General features: G+C 36.9%; 1 protein-coding gene across 1 annotated transcript in view; it reads left to right on the top strand.

Moving 5' to 3' along the window:
• The window catches only part of THSD4 (thrombospondin type 1 domain containing 4), a 323,270-nt gene extending 313,762 nt beyond the window's left edge, over window positions 1-9,508 (top strand). The window contains exons 14-17 of the mRNA XM_075714358.1: window positions 2,257-2,430; window positions 5,150-5,329; window positions 7,790-7,934; window positions 9,366-9,508. Of these exons, the coding sequence (XP_075570473.1) occupies window positions 2,257-2,430; window positions 5,150-5,329; window positions 7,790-7,934; window positions 9,366-9,508 (642 nt within the window). The remainder of the gene's footprint in view (window positions 1-2,256; window positions 2,431-5,149; window positions 5,330-7,789; window positions 7,935-9,365) is intronic.
• The last annotated feature ends 7,041 nt before the right edge of the window (window positions 9,509-16,549 follow it).

The raw sequence follows: 16,549 nt of genomic DNA, 5'->3' as shown, positions 1-16,549 counted from the left end.
TCAGTTAAACAGTCAGTTTACCTAGGAGCAGACTGTTTGAAATGGGTTTAGTTCAGTTTAGTTTTAGTTTACATACACAGGAAAATGCTCACTACTAGCACAATTTACATCATTCTTGTATTTTCAAGATTTTGCCAGTTTACTTTGAAAAGACCTCCTTAGCCATCAAATCTGGTTTGCTGAGGAAGTACGTATATTTTACATATCTATGTGGAAGTGGAAAATTTTGTTGTGCACGACCAACAGAAAACAGTTCATTATGTTATAGGCATCATTTAAGAGAAGCTTCATTATTCAGTCTTGCAGATGGAGGAATAAACCATTCCAAACTATGAGCAATTTTTTCCTATTCCTGTGGAGTACACAAGCATCTCTTTAAATTCTGAATTTCTAGTTATTCCAAAATTGTATTTTGTTTGTTAAAAAACTGACTTGTAAAAAGTTGAATCAGTTTTTTAGTTTTCTAGGGATTCCGTTTCAGTAAAGCTTTGCCCTTGTATTTGAACATCTTGTGAAAGAAACCAACTTGCTGATAGGAAAAATGTTTTTCTGTACTGTATCTGTGGAATAAATATAACATGACTACATGTTTCACACAAATAACCAGTATTCTTCAGTGCAAGTGAGTAAAGAGTAGTTTGCAACCAATTGTACATTCAGTCACTGGTCCCTCTCTTGAGAAGGTGAATGACTGTATTGGTTAATCCCATTGTTAATAGTGGTGCTATCATGGCATCTGCTCTTCTGTAGTTAAACTACTGGATGCGAACCCTTACATTATTACTGATGGGAGCCAAATCAAGGTAGTGGTCAGCTCTGTGTCTCATTACCGGTTCTTTGAATCATTCTTACTTTTATTCAATAAAATTAAAAAAAAAGTTCAAATACAGAGTTACATTCATTCACAAGGAACGTACTGTTCATTGTGGAAGTAATACACAGTTTGTCCTAACTAATTACATTGTATATTAAAAATAAAATCTGAAATGTCAATCTAATGTATCTTTTTCTCCCATATACTACATACTTATTTGTGGTTTTCTTTGCATGTGTAATATAATTGTAATTGTTTAAATTCGATTATATACGTATTTTTCAGTGAGCTGCACATGGGTTTTTCTTTATTTTAATGGTCTAGAAAAGAAATGCCAAATGCATTTTAAAAGAAAAAGAAAGAAAGGGAAAATTAAGAAAGAATTAAGCAACAAAAAACCAGTCTAACAAGAATCGATTGTTTCCGTGGCATGTTTCTGGTTTTTTCAGTGTCAATAGTTCAATGCTGCCCAGAGCAGTGGAATATCAGAGACTTTCCTGCTGAAGCAGATGAATGACGAAACTGTAAGGGTGTAAATGGAATTTATCCTGCGTGATTTATGGATGACATGGATACTATCTCCAAATATGTGACATAAGAATCTGCAAATCACTATTTATTAAGAGTTTTCTGAAATTAGCAGTGAAAAGTTGAGAATGGTGAAGGTTAGTTACTGGGAAGTCATATCATTAGAAAGCAACATGGACTTTACATAAACTTCTACTTCTTCTGCTAAAACTAATTAACAACTTACAGTTCAAACAGGTTGGGCAATAATTAGTAGTAGATACAGTTATTTGCTGAGGATTTACCTGGACCTTTTGAAACCAACCTATCAAAAAAATCTATATTTTTCTACTTTATTGTGCTCTCATACTCTGTCAACTCGTTATATGGAAGAGTTCTAGGATGCACTATGCAGTCATTTTGCTACCAATGCCACAGCCCTCAGCGTCTTCCTAGCTTAGTCCTTTTAACCAGTGTGGGAGTTCACCTGGCTGACAGCTTGAATGGTCGGAGCAGAAACTCGTAGAACAATTCAAAGGCTGAAAGACGACTGCTGACTGAAAAGCTGCTTATTGAAATTATCCCTTCTCAGATCTATTAATTGGTATGCCAAAAGCTGAATAAAATGAAAACTGAAAGAATTTACAGACAGGAAGAAGGAAGGAAAAGAAAGCAAGCTAATAAAAAGCTACAAAAATTAGATTTCTTTCTTCCCTAATCCTTCAGTTTCTTTCATTTGTGATTGTAAAGGACAGGTACTACTTGTAGTGTATTCAAAAGTAGGAAACTGTAAGATGATTTGCTACAGCTGAATTACAAGTAATAATAATCAACTTGCCTAAATTCATTTACTTTTTGTGATTGTTGCTTCTCCCCATTTCATTGCACAGTTTGGAGGACAGACTAGTGAACATGTTCTGTATTTTGCTCCCCAGTGTTCTGCAGAATGTGGTGATGGAGTCCGTACACGTTCAGTGGTTTGTATGACGAACCACGTCAGCAGTTTGCCTCTGGAAGGCTGTGGCAATAACAGACCCTCTGAAACGACTCCTTGTAATAATGGACCCTGTGCTGGTAAAGTGGAGTGGTTTGCTGGGGGCTGGACACAGGTGGGTTCTATACCTAACACAGGTATTTGTTTTCGGCTGGTATTTTAATTTAAAAAATGTATTTTTATGCGATGAAGATGTGTGCCTTAAGGTACTTCTACATCTCTGTGGAATATTCAGATTTTTTTTTTCTGTATTTTGCTGAGTTGATGTTCAATACTTTTCAGCACCTACTCTTTTTTTACTTTGATGAAAATAAGATTTTCTTATCTTCCTCTGTAGCTTCACTTTTATTTCTCATCTACTGACCCAATATATTTATAAAATGAAAGATAACAGAAGGCTGCTTAGCATATTCAGGTGAACGCTTAAGCAACAGATTTGCACCTTTTAAACTAGAGCCTTTGTGATCATGCATACCTGCAGGGATCTCTCTCTCTCTCTCTCTCTCTCTTTTTTCCAAAAAATAAATAAGACAAAAAACAATGGCTAAACCCAAAGGTTAGCTTCAGTATTCTTGTGCTGAAATTCGTGATAATAGGTGAAAGGCACAAAATTTGGTTATTTTGGTTATATTGGTTATACAGGCCTGTATCCTGATGCTTCTTCCTCAAGGTAAATTCTTCTCCTGATCCACATCTCAATAGTCCTTCTCATTCTAAGTAAACATTTTGGCTGTCAAGAGCAAAGGCATTTCAGAAGCTGTCAGCTGGTGCCCAGACATTTATGTCCTTTTGTGTAGGGTCTCATACAGCCTAGAGAGCCTTTCCGCCTGCTGGTACCCGCACTTCATTGAGTTGTTAGGGAAAAGTCTCTTGGCTGTGCTGTTAACTCACTGCATTTCAGATTTCAAGATCCTTCCAGTTGATAAGGAGTTGGAAATTAAACTGGTACAGCTGAGATGGAGATTACAGGGCTGCTACTATGCTAATGCTTTCAAGTGTAAGTGGTAATTATTTGTAGTGTAACAGAGTAATAACAAAGTCAGATTTAAAACATACTTAGCTGCGGTTCTAATAACAGATAAAATCTGGGCCTTGTTACTTAACACCACTCCATGCAGGTGGATAGGAGCTTTGTATCCATTCTTGCTACCACAGAGAGAAGCATTCAGTAAGGTCATCCTACCTGTCCCCATTCTGTTATGATTAAGAAGTTTCCGTCCTTTACGATTTCACATTCTTTTAAACTAATTCACCTTCTTTATTTGCATGAGATTGAATTGTTTGATGCATACCAAGGGTACAAAATCTTTGCTGTATGTTATCTGAAAGAAGTGTCTGACAACATCTAGTCTACTGGCCAAATGCTGACTTCTGAATACCCAAATGAAAGCAGACAGTCAGTAGACCAGAGCAGGAGGGAGCACTGGCGGATGGTCTTCCGTATTATGCTCCACTAGAGCTAAGGCTGAATGTTAAGATACTGTCTTTTGGAGCAACTATTAAAAGAGAGCAGTGACAGAGATGTTCAGTGTTAAAGAAAGTGCAGTTACGTTATTTGCTGTAGAGTTTGTTTGGGTGCATTCATCTCAAGGTTCTTTGTTCAGCTCAAGGTTTTGTGGGTATCTGGTAAAGGGATCATAAATTCCACCCAAAATATAAACAAAATCCCAACTTTTAATAACATTTCATCAGTTTAGGCTAGAAAAAGCCTTTGAAAGTCATAGTCCTTTACACAATGTAGCAACCAGTATGTTGCTGGAATCATCTTCTAAAAACCTTTTTACAAGTGCCAGGAACAGTATCATGTGTGTATTTAACCTCTAAATGGGCAGTAAGAGTCCATGTGAGTCAAATTTGCTTTTCAGAACTGGAACCAACACTGCATCAAATAAATACTTGCAAACATGAAAAGAACACCCTCGCAGATCAAGGCATTTTCTGAAAACCACACAGAATGTGGGGATTTGTAAAGCTGCAAAACTGTGCTCTAACCTTATAACCCTCAAAGTTTCAGTGTAGTGCATACAATCCTGCGTCAGTAAGAAGCAGTAACAGTGTTTATGGAGAAAATAAGTTATGCTTCTCTTTTTATTAGAAAAATAAATACCAGTTTCTATTTGTAGCTACAGGTAAAACTTCATTTTTAGATTTCTCCAAAAGCACACTTACAGTCATATGTCGTCTTCTTCATAAAAATAATTAGGAATACGTTTTGAGTCTGTGGTACCATGTGGAATAAACATTCACAGAAGTACAGTCTTAACCACTGTAACCATTTTGAAGATTAAAAATTAAATATGTAATACCAACACTTACAGTCAGTAGTCACTTGATGAATTAAGTCATTACTATATCCTTCAGCACTTTCGTGTTCTGGTTCCTAACTGGGACTGCTGGCTACTATGTTGGTACTACATACAAATAATAACAATAACCCAAGTTTATTACTATTCTGGTTCCAAGAGATAAAAACCCTACCACAGGAACTTAAGGAATACTTTACCCTTTTCCTTTCTCTTCAAGTCATACATATGCCAGTGATGGAAGGAAAGATACAGTTAAGTTCCTCTTGCTGAGGAAAGAACATATAAAAGTAAGGAAATGGCTTTTGGATGTTAGTGTCTAGGTGTGTGTCGAGGAATAGGGAATAATTTCTTATTCCCTTTCTTATTCCTTTACAGATTTTCCCATTTGAATATTAATTTAAAATGCAAGTGTATGTGTTGTTTTATTTCAGAAACAAATAACATGGAGAAACATGCTACTTTGGAAACAAGTTGAAGGACATAAGTAGAATAACAAATTCCACCACTTTTTTTTGTTCTCTGATACAGTGCTCTACTGAATGTGGCAGTGGAACTCAACAGAGAGAAGTCATTTGTGTTAGGAAAACTGAAGGTAATTTTGATGTTTTGAACCCCTATGAATGTTCATATTTGGAAAAACCTCCCAGCCAGCAATCCTGCTACCTCAAGCCCTGTGGATCTAAGTGGTTTCATACAGAATGGAGCACAGTAAGTCTATCATGCTTTTCTCTATCTAGTTTTGTTTGATACATCTTTTGCTGTGTATGTGAAAGGAAACACCATTTGGATAAAACCATTGATCATGAAATTGACTTAATCTTGCACAAGAATGATATTAAAAAGAAAGCATACTCTTTAGTACCCAGTGGAGCTTAGGAAAGTTAGGAAGTATCTTGACCAAAAGGATACACTGCATAGTTGTCTCTTCATCACTGATCTCTTCTTCCAAGAATCTTCCTGTTTTATAAAGCTGGTTTGCCCCTTAATGAGATTATGTAGTGCACTAAGAAGTTCTTTTCAGACCTCTAGTTTCATTAAAATTAAGGAGCATTTAATAAAGAATGGGGGATGTATTCAGTTTTTAAAGTCAGTTTTACCATATATTTCACTAATACTTGGAACTTTACTGAGAGAAAACCTACTGTAGAGCTTCATGTATCTTCAGTTTCCCCTGAAAGTGGACCAGCTACATTCACCAGCACCACAAAATGCTTTGATTTCATCTATCTTTCCATCATTTCCTACACCTGACAAAGCTTATTGGATTTTTACAAAAAATCAACATTTTTCTCCTAAATGAAAATCCGAAAGTCCATTGTCATCGTAGAATAAAAAGATGACATCATATCTAATGTAGTAACTTACACCCTTCCTTGAGCCTTAAATCGAATTCGGAATGACGGCTTTGAAATGTGGAAGCACCTCCGCTGCCTTCAGTTTGAGTTTCCTTAGTCAGGAACCTTTGGAAATACCTCATCCACATGACATGAGAGAGAGAAATTATTTTTGGTTTTCCCTTTTACTAAATGCTCAATTACTTGACTGGCCTACTGGCAGCACTAAAAAGCAGAAAAATAAAGGTAGAATGGTTATAACAAAATATATCAGCTGAAAGGAATCTTGATTTTTCTTCCTTAATTGCAGGTATAGGTGTTTATTTGAAAACAACGTCCAAGTTAAACTCACAATAAAGCCATGTAGATCGAAGTATGTTCCTTGGTGTTGCTGGAAATTCTTTGGATTCTTTACTGAGCTGTTTGTTTAGATTAAATAACTTCCCCTTAGCAAACCCATTTTCAAATGTGAACAAGGAAGGATTATGGGGTTAGCTGTGAGCAGAATAGCTGGTTCAAACCCCCCTGTACTAGGTTTTGAAACTGTCCAGTTCATATCTTCAGCAGACTTTTTATATGACCTGGGACAAATGGCGTGGCTTCTCAGTCATGGAGATTAAATGGCTGGCTAAGGCAGAATGCTGGGTTTTGTGTATAGTGTGTTGTATGTAACATCTAAATTCTGTCTTGGTTCCGTTTTAAGTGCTTAAAATCTCTACAGACCTGAACTGAAGTTCTTATTGTTGGATGTGGGATAATTACAATATTCTATACAGGCATGTAACAAGAGTAATTATATGAAAAACTGCAAGTGTCCTATTACTGTCGCCACAGGGCTATGTCTTTTCTAAAATGGGGAAAGGTTGTACTTAAAGATGAAAGAGCAATTTAAGAATATATTGTTGAGACTATTTTAGTTAGTTTGCTACAATATCTGATTTTATGATAGTGATAAGTTGTTTTTGCAGTGTTAGGAAAAGAAATAATTATGCCAAAAAAGTCAGAAAGAAAACATTCTTACTAGTTTGGGGCTATTAAGGTTTTAATCTTTATAAATGACCCAAGTTTAATTAAGTTTGTGAGCATTTAGGTCGAACTGGACAATGAGCCAAATCTCAAAGACCTCACTCAGGCAAATTTCTTGAAGTCAACAGGGGATTTGCTTCAGTATGGGCAGAAATGTGTAATAATTGGCTTTAAAAATACCATGACAAGCAAGTACAAAAGTCTCTGGCTTCATAACAGACTTTGAAGGAGCACAGAAATATTTTCTTTAGAAATTCAAAGAAACCTATAATGCTTAATAAAATTGTTGTGCTGCAAGAAGTGAAAAATAATTGAGTGCTAGAAAAAAGGCAGTTAAAATTATTCCTGATTTGTATAAATGGAGGTAAAAGGGCAGTGGAGGGCAGCACAGTCAAGTAGTAAAGTTCAGTGCAGCAAGTTCTTAAAGTGAGAAACATGAACACTGTGGAAAGAGTGGATTTGGGAGATATGTATAAATAAGCAGAGAAGAACAAGACTAATTAGAGAAGCAAGAAGATAACTAATAAATTTAGAAAGGGAAGTATTCTGGCATGCTTTCAGTTGCACAGTGTCTACCACGTTTACTTGTCCAGTTGTTGCCCCTGTGGTCAAAAATATTTTTGAACCTTTAATGAAATTACACCTGTATGTTAAGGACTTTATAGTTAGAAAACACAAAACAACAGAAGTGGTGAAGTTGATAAAAGGCTACAGTGATACCTGGGTCTGGCTTCAAGGTTCCCATTTTTTTCTTTCTGTATTTGCACATCTCATATGGTCTTCATGAACTTCAGCTTTTGTGTTTCAGTGTTCCAAATCCTGTGAAGGAGGATTTCGGGTTCGAGAGGTACGATGTCTATCTGATGACATGACAGCCAGTACTCAGTGTGATCCACAGCTTAAACCTGGAGAAAAAGAACCCTGTAACACCCAAGACTGTACCCCTGAAATAGGTAAGGAAGAGGAAGCTTCTGTTTTAACTATGAAACTCCATCTAGTGGAGAAAATATTTAATAATCTTGCAGAGGGTTTAGAGTGTATTTTCTTTATCAAGTTCAGGGGTTTATTTTCACACAAAATACAGCTCTTTTCTATGGTGTAAAAGTAGGTTTTCATTTCTGATTAAAAACATTTTCCTTGTAACATGTAAGAAACTGGCTTACTTTTAAAGTTGCTGAGAATGTGAGAAATCTGCTTCTGTGAAAATGGTACATATAGAGTGTTTTTATGCAGCCTCCTTGCATTCTCAAAGGTTTCTCTTGGCAGAGTCTTTAAAACAAAAAAAGGATCACATATGATATACTGTATTTGGTAACAGGTTCTTATAGAACCAATAACATTAAACTAAGACATTAAGGGCAATTATGCAATTTTCTTGTATATATAATAAATACACACATACACATAATTTGGCATTGGAATTAGTCATTCATCTCATACAGATTTGATTTTAATAATAATGATTAGGGAAAGGAAGATGCAAGTATTTAGAAACAGTTCTAACTCTTACGTTCTACAACAGTTTTCAGTTGAGAATTACTCTTCAACATAATTTAACTATGTAAAAAACCTGGTATACCAATATTATTAAAAACTGTTTATTGTATCTGTGTTGTTATTTCTTTATTTAAAACATTTGTACAGAATTGCTCATTTTTACAAGTTATTAGTGTTTTGTCATTCAGTCTTTTTCTTAACACCTCAGTTTCTGTGATCACATACATGATCATATGAAAATCTTAGTTGTCACTTAAAAAGTATTTCTAACCCTGTTGGTTGTAAAGGAAAACTTCAAAATGTGGACAGAGCACAACCTAACAGCTTAGAAAAATGGCGAATGTTAAGAACACCAACTTTTGTCTTTTTTAATCTAGTTATTTTAAACTATTTGTAATATTTATAAGGAGGGAGGTGGTTTACTATTTTCCAGTATTTAGATTTCGTCAGTACTTGAAAATAACATTTGCAGATTCTGGTGCCATCTGTATACTGCCACAAGAGATTAGTACCTGTGAATCTAAAACTGAAGTGGACAGGTACCTAGGTGAAGAATACTAGAGACTTTCCTATTATCCTTATTGAAGACAAATTTTGTGTTTAAAAAAAAAAAAAGCAACACCCCCCCCCCCCTAAACCCCACAACAGTATAAATAGGGATAGGTACATTTCTTCCATGGTTTTATGTATCTTTATATTAAATGTAGAAAATCTTGAATAATCTAACTTATTTGCATGGGTAGCCTATTTTAACCTGACAATGAACGTTTAAATACAGGTCCAAGGGATTTTACATGGTAAAAAGAGTTATATATATATAACAAAGGTTATTTGTTGCTCCAATACTGTTTTCTTCAGTTTCTTCTCTCGTCTTTTTTTCTCCACAGATGAGAACTGCAAAGATAAATACTACAATTGCAATGTGGTGGTTCAGGCCCGGCTCTGTGTCTACACCTATTACAAAACAGCCTGTTGTGCATCCTGTACACGTGTGGCAAACAGACAGTCAGGGTTTCTAGGACGTAGATAACAAATACTCTTCTACTCAAAGCGGCAATGTCAGTCTTCGGATGGAGCTTGAACAGTGTTACTGTTTTGACTACAGCAGGTTTTAGCTTCTTAGAGGTGGTTTTTTGTATTGCTGAGTACATCAAGACTATGGTTAAATCTCACACCCTTTCAGTTACAGTTATTGTGCAGTTATCTTGTTTAAAATGTTTGTTGTAAAACCGTGATCTTTTTAAAGCATTAATTTTTAATGATACTCTTCTTTGCACCTGCTCATCAGTTAATTATTTAAAGAACTTAGTATTGCAAAATTAATGAAAACTAAATCAATCACAGGCAATTACTGGAGATATTTCACCAGTATTGATACAGCTGCTACATTATTTTCTGAGTGCTTACTCTTACTTGGTATTTTGGACTGCCTTAAATTAGACAACTAGATCAGTGAAACATGCACATGAGAAAAATTACTTCACAAAGAACCAGACCCTTGAAGACCCATTTATCATCAGTTTCTTAGCACTCTCATGTATATTTTTAATTACTTCAGTCCATTCATAATAAATTAGAGTCACTGTTAAGCTCTCTCAGTTGTACTTTTAACTAACTTCCTGTCCTCAGGCAGCAAATATATATACACTTGACTGCCAAAAAGTGCCTTTATATTGAATTCATAAACTTTTTACATTACACTTTTCGAATTTTGTATGGATTTTAAAATACATTACCTACCAGAGTGCCACTAGTGTGTAGCCCTTTAACAACAGCAGCTGTCAGTGAGACAGACTTACCAGAAAGGTGAAGAGCCTTTGCTGGTATAGAAAAAGCGTCTCTTTCCTGTAGGGCAGTTATTTCAGTGAACTGGTATCTTGCCTAATGTCTTGTCTCTGCACTATTGCTTAACAACTACCTTACCAAAGTACTTTGTCCAGACCTAGTCTGGCTATGTCACCAGTCTCTGAAACAACCACCAAAGGATGCAGGCCTCTGTGCTTTATACTAGTCCGTTACTCTTGGTATCTGGCAGCAGTACGAGTGTAGTAGCTGAGTACCTGTAAGAAGGAGATCTTAGCTATTGATGTTCTTCAGGTTTTGATCAGTTATTACAACATACTCATCTTTTTTTAGTCTACGTTTCATCTCGCAGATCTATTCATATCACTCCTTTTCTACTACTCAAGAATGGCTCCAGCCTTAGGGCTGAATTTAGGTGGTGATTTTTCATTTCTGCAATTACTGTACTCAGTCTTGGGACTTGCTAAAAGCAAATAGAATGTGCTGTGCAGTGCAGATGAAAGTTTTGGCATTATCTGCACATTCTCTAGCCTTTACCTGAGAGGTCTTTCAAATGTGTAAATAAGGCTGAGGGAAAAAATAAACACCTCTGCTTATTCAGCTGTTTATGACAGCATATTGCTTGTAAATTAGTGATACCCAACTATGCATCTATTTCTAAGGTGCCTGTAGTCTGAATTGAAAAACAGTTTTAATCTATGTTAAGTCACTCCCAGTGATGTGATAGAACAGTGATTAAGGTGTCCTGCTACTGATGAAGAGCCATGTTTGAGCCTCATTGTGTATTCTTTTCTTCTTACTGCTTTGGTGGAGAGGATGTAGAAGAGAGAATGGGGCACTGGGAGGCAAAGGTTGCTGGATGTGGTACTAGTCACATCAGTTTGTGTGCTGGAAGGTGGAAGGTGGAACTCCTGTAGTCTAAAAGATGCCTTGGATTGAGACAGATTTTGTGATTCAGTCACTCGTGAAAAAGGTATTTCAGACATGATGAACTACTACTGTTTGGCTAAGTGAAATGAAGAAGTGTTTCCCCTAAAATTGGAAGTTACTCTTTGTGACTATAAACCAATAATGTCATTGGCTGTTTCTGTACACCTTGATTTGGGCTTTTTCACTGTAATTAATTGATATAAAGCTCTTAGAAACAGAAATGCTAATTAGAAAACCTTTCATTTGAGTTCATGAATCTTTTACAGTCCTATTCCCCTGTATTATGAAGATCTATCTGTGAAAATAACTTACAGATTTGTGATCATATTGTATTCCTTAGATTCTTGACCAAAGAATGATATGGAGAAAGTACAGCATAAACAACTCTGGAATCCAGTATTTGTAAATACAGATTTTCATCTGGATATCTCATTGCAGCAAATCTTGACGTACGGTATATATTTTTTCATGTTGTCTCTTTTGTCCCAAGGAAGCGTATCCTGTCAGCTTGAGGGAAATACCTGTTCCATAAAAAGGCTTTCTGAAAACCACAAGGCGAATGAAATGCAGAGAGGTAATCAGGTTTGCAATCAGTTCATAGAAAATAATCTGCTTGCACACACTTTTGGCTGTGAGACAGTCAGCGACTCAGCACATAGACAGGCAATCCTGGTCTTTTATAAAATGTTATTTTGCTCTGGCATATATGGCCATTGGGTCATTTTACACAGGTGATCATCTTGTAGGCTCCATTAAGCTGCCACTAAAGTAGACAGAGTTCATGGAAGCTAAATATCAAAGAATATATACGTACACATAGCAATGTAACCCTGCATTACGCCTAAGGTATACAGCTGTGTGAATTGAATGCAGTGAGTTACGGTTATACAGATTGTACTTCTTTTTTTTAATTAAAGGGACAGTTTTTAGATGTACCAGATAAAACAAGAAAGATTGTTTCACCTCGTTAAACATCTAATGATAAGGAAACTGCCAGAATGTTGCTGAACTTAATCATTTATTGTCTCTCATTGTGTGTCAGCATAATCAAAATAGTTCCTGCAAAATGAACTAATGTACCCTTCTTTTCAGCACTTTGATGTACTAATATTATCTACACAAAGTAAGTGCTACGCTAAGATTTCACCATCACACAAAATGCACTCTTGAAATTGTGACTATAGCAAGTGTTTGTTTTAATAGAGTGTGCACCAATTTAAGATGATGCCTGCAGAGGGCCTGATTTTACTTTCACTGTAAATCAGAGGTGCCCTTAATGAATGCAGTAGACTTAGAGCAGGTGTAAAACCAATATAAGTAAGAAAAGATGCAGGCTTCTGAGTTTGAATGCTTTCATTTCTTTTTCTGATATTTTAACATCAGTCAAAATTCCACAGAATGGTGGAAAAAAATGCTTCCTTGCCTCGAAGATTTTCACCTTACACAATTCAGTAAGACCAGAGTAAGTGTAGGAAGACTGCTGTAGGTCGTTGATTTAGAGTCTAAGCAGTCTGACTGCTTATAGGGGTAAAAACAGAATACAGCTTTCATGTCTTGCAGACCTGCAGCTGGCCAAAATCAGCTCCATCCAGAGCAGGCTGTGTGTCTCAAAGTGCTTTCGTTCTGTAACTGAGGCCTGCTGGAGCAGTTGTTTAACAAGTTATCAAGGGTCCTTCAGGGTTTGCTAGCTCCTGTGCAATGTCAGATCGAAGCATATGTATGTAGAATTGCTTGTGTGTAGCAATTGCTTGCCAAATTTGAGCGCGCTTATTAGCAGCACTGAATTCATGGAGTTCTCCCTTCCTCTCGCTAGCTGAGAAAACTGAAGAAGATGGTGTGGAAGCATGAGGGTTGCTCCTGTGGGAATGACCCTGTGTCTTACTTGGCCAGGAATGAGACAGAGTTAGTATTTGCTTTAGTGTCTCTGACCTTCAGTTGCCAGGGCTCTGAATTAGGGAGGGGCTTGTTAGCAGGCAGTCAAGTGCCAGGGAGTGCAGTGCAGGAGACATGGGTGTTCTTGCAAGCCTCCTAGCCTTGAAGTCCACCTGTAGTGTATGCCCACTGACTCGATGCAGGACTACCTCAGTATCCCTGCACAGGGAACTAGTGTCTTCCTCATTACACACATAATCTATTTTCTTTTTTTTCCCAATACTTCAGCAAATGGAGAACATTCTGTATGAATAAAGCAGTGTTTAACATTTATGTTGTTGGTTAGATCCCATTTTTATGACAATATGGTGCAGTTTAGAGTTTGGTCCTTTTATACAGAAAAAACCCAACGTGTTGCAGAGCATGCTAAGTTAATGACATGTTCATGCAAAGACATTATTTTAGGTTACTTGTTCATAGACTTGATAAAAGTGGTCACTATGGCCCTGACTCAAGTGAGTACATGAAACTCATAGAAGAGAAGACCATATGGGGCAGCAGTATTGGCAGGACCTTGCTACTTACTTTGCTTACATCCGAGTCCTAGAAGGCGCCAGTGATCACTGCTGAGGGAGGAAGGAGGTAGGTGCTAGAAACAGCTTATGCCTACTAAAGGGGAGGTTATGCCTTCCCGAAGGAAATACTTTGCTTCCACTCTTTATAAATCTATACCACCATAAGCAGTAAAATATGCTTTCCAGGGCTTTGCTTTTCTTCATCCTCATCCTGACCTGTCTCCCTTTTACACCCACAAGTGTTCTCCTCTTCCTCTTATCTCACCTCCATCCCTTTGTCCTTTGGATGACAATATTCAATTTTGCCAGAATTACTGAAAATCCTGAACTGGCCATTTGGTTGATTAAGAATCTGTGTTAGAAATAAGCCCAGCTATTAAGAGAGATATATTCCTGCCAGTCCAGTGTGGGGGTGTATGTGTCCCCGTGTGTCCATGTTGGCTAGTTTTAAATGCATGGTATTAAAGTACCTTCTGAATTAATTCCTGTGCAATGAACCTGTGACTGCACAGCTATTAAAGTATGTAGTGGCCTTTCATTCTCACATCTAACATCTATTGCATAAAAAAAGAGAATTATCCTCTTCACACTCAAAAAGGAAAAACTGTGTGTCTACCTGGTTTTCTTGAGACTTACACCTAGTGTCTCTGACTTCTTTAAGAGCTGTTCTGTGTATTGGGCAGATAATTTTTGTGCATGTCTATAATTGGAACACAAAACATGAAATTTTGAACACTGAAAGTAAAATTCCTTTATTCCTAAGCTTACAGAATATGTTTGTGGGGGATACATTAGCTGTTGTTTAGAAAATGGAGTAATTATTTCTGTATCAGAAATGAAAAATCATCCACTAAGCGCTTTCAATATATTTTAAGGCAAACTTGTCATCATTGTAATGTCTCAGTAGTGTGGGTGAAATTCAGATGTGGTGAAAGGGAGAAAATTCCATTTAAGAGAACTCACACCGGACCTGAACTCAGCTCTTTGCTTCTCAGCTTTTAGCAACCAGAAGTTCCTAAGAGTGTAAGTTCCCAATCTTCCATATCCCCATTTACTATAATAGGTTATAGATAACTACCACTATATCTGGAGAGGAGGGGAGGTTACTTTTGAGAAATCATTGACCTTGCAGCGACAGTCTGTCATTGCTGCTTGCCCTGAACTGTTTTGTCCATGTTGCGTTTGGGTCTCTTGACACCAGTGGCCTTGGCAGGGGCTGGGTACGTACAAGCTTATGAAGTCCCATTGTAGTCACTCAGGATCTACATAGAGGATCAGGAAGGACTGGAGACAAAAGAAACCCTAACTTTTTTAATATGTATAAAATTGTCTACTTGACCCTCATAATTGATTTTGGCAGAAGGATATACTTTATTATAACTTATTTTGTTGTTATTTGTAAATACAAGATGTCTATGGGAAATACGTAATTCTGAGCTGTGTCTATGGAACAAGCCACTGCACCAAAATATTTCAAATATTTAGAATAGGCAGATTGTTTATTAAAAGGGACCGAATATCTATTTATTTACGTATACCATTCAAATTTTGTCCATCTCTTTCATTATACTAACCCAGCGTTTTAGGGAATTTTATAGCACAGGTATTACATATATATTTTTGTATATGTGTCATCCTGTAAATCCATAATACAATTTTCTAAACTTTCTGATTAGCCAGTTCCTTGAGTGAATTAAAGGGGGAAAGTATAGGCAAATTGCTTTCTGACTCGTTCAGGAATATGTATCCACAGCAGTGCACCTGAACCAGAACTGTACAGCATCTTTTCATATTGTATACACTTTCTCTTTGATGAAAAAATGTTAACTATTTTTGTTTATGACTAATTTATTTTTTATTATTGTGAAAAATAAAGTAATTCAAGATGAATTTATGTGACATGATTTATTTCTTACTCGGTTGGTTTGTTCTTCCAGAGTTTCTTGAGAATTAAGTGCCAGTATCAACAAGGGTATAACACACTAAGGGAATCCTTACTCAAATTTAGGAGTGGGCAAAATGTAATCATGTGGCAAAAGGCTGTGTAACCTGCATTACAGCCTTACAGAGTTGGTAAGAATATCCTGACAGACTGCCCCTAAGATAATCATGCATATTACACAGGGGAAAGGCGGCCATTTCCTGGTGTTCTGTGAGGCCTGTTCATTTCCTATGCAGGTTTGCTCCCAGTATATTCCCAATTTTATTGTCAATTTGCAGGATAAGGCTCTGTCACTTCCCCAGCAGACTCAGCAAAGGAAGTGGTCTGTACTTTCAGGAAGTTTTGCATTTTATTCCAAAATTCATCATCACACGCGTCTTGAAAAGATCAAATGCACTCGATGTGGCTGGGACTTGCACACCGATGGGGCCACCTTCCCTGTGGCTGCCGCACAGGGCCCATGGGCAAGACACCAGCACTTGTTTCCCTCTCTCTGGGCCCTGCAGGTGCCAAGATTTGTGTCTGTAAGTGTTTAATAGATGTTTGGGTTTTTTAAAAAAAGTAGAACTTGAATTATTAAGCCATAAAGTTACACAGTAATAAATTCCTTGTTCTCCCATGTGTTCCTTATGTTTAAAATAAAATTTCAATGTAAAATTAGGAGTCCTGTAGCAGATGCAGTATTACTTTTTTTTCTCCTTTTCATCTTTGTTCAGAAGTGAGGTGGTCATGATACATGTGGTGATCTGTAAGAGCCTTCAAGCCTGAGCAGCGTGAGAAGGATGTCACATTACCAGGTGCCACCTGTTTCAGGCCACAGAGTGGGTTCACTACTTTACATGATTTGTGAGAAGAGTGGCCCCATCTAAAGGTAAATATGGAGCCTGTAGCCAAGGTTACATAAGCTGTATGCAATCCTGCACCAACTAATTGCTGAGTGCAAAACACT

Source organism: Pelecanus crispus, chromosome 7, assembly GCF_030463565.1.
Source record: "Pelecanus crispus isolate bPelCri1 chromosome 7, bPelCri1.pri, whole genome shotgun sequence".
Taxonomy (NCBI): Eukaryota; Metazoa; Chordata; class Aves; order Pelecaniformes; family Pelecanidae; genus Pelecanus; species Pelecanus crispus.
Note: the sequence above shows the minus strand (reverse complement) of the source record. Positions and strands in the feature narration are given on the sequence as shown.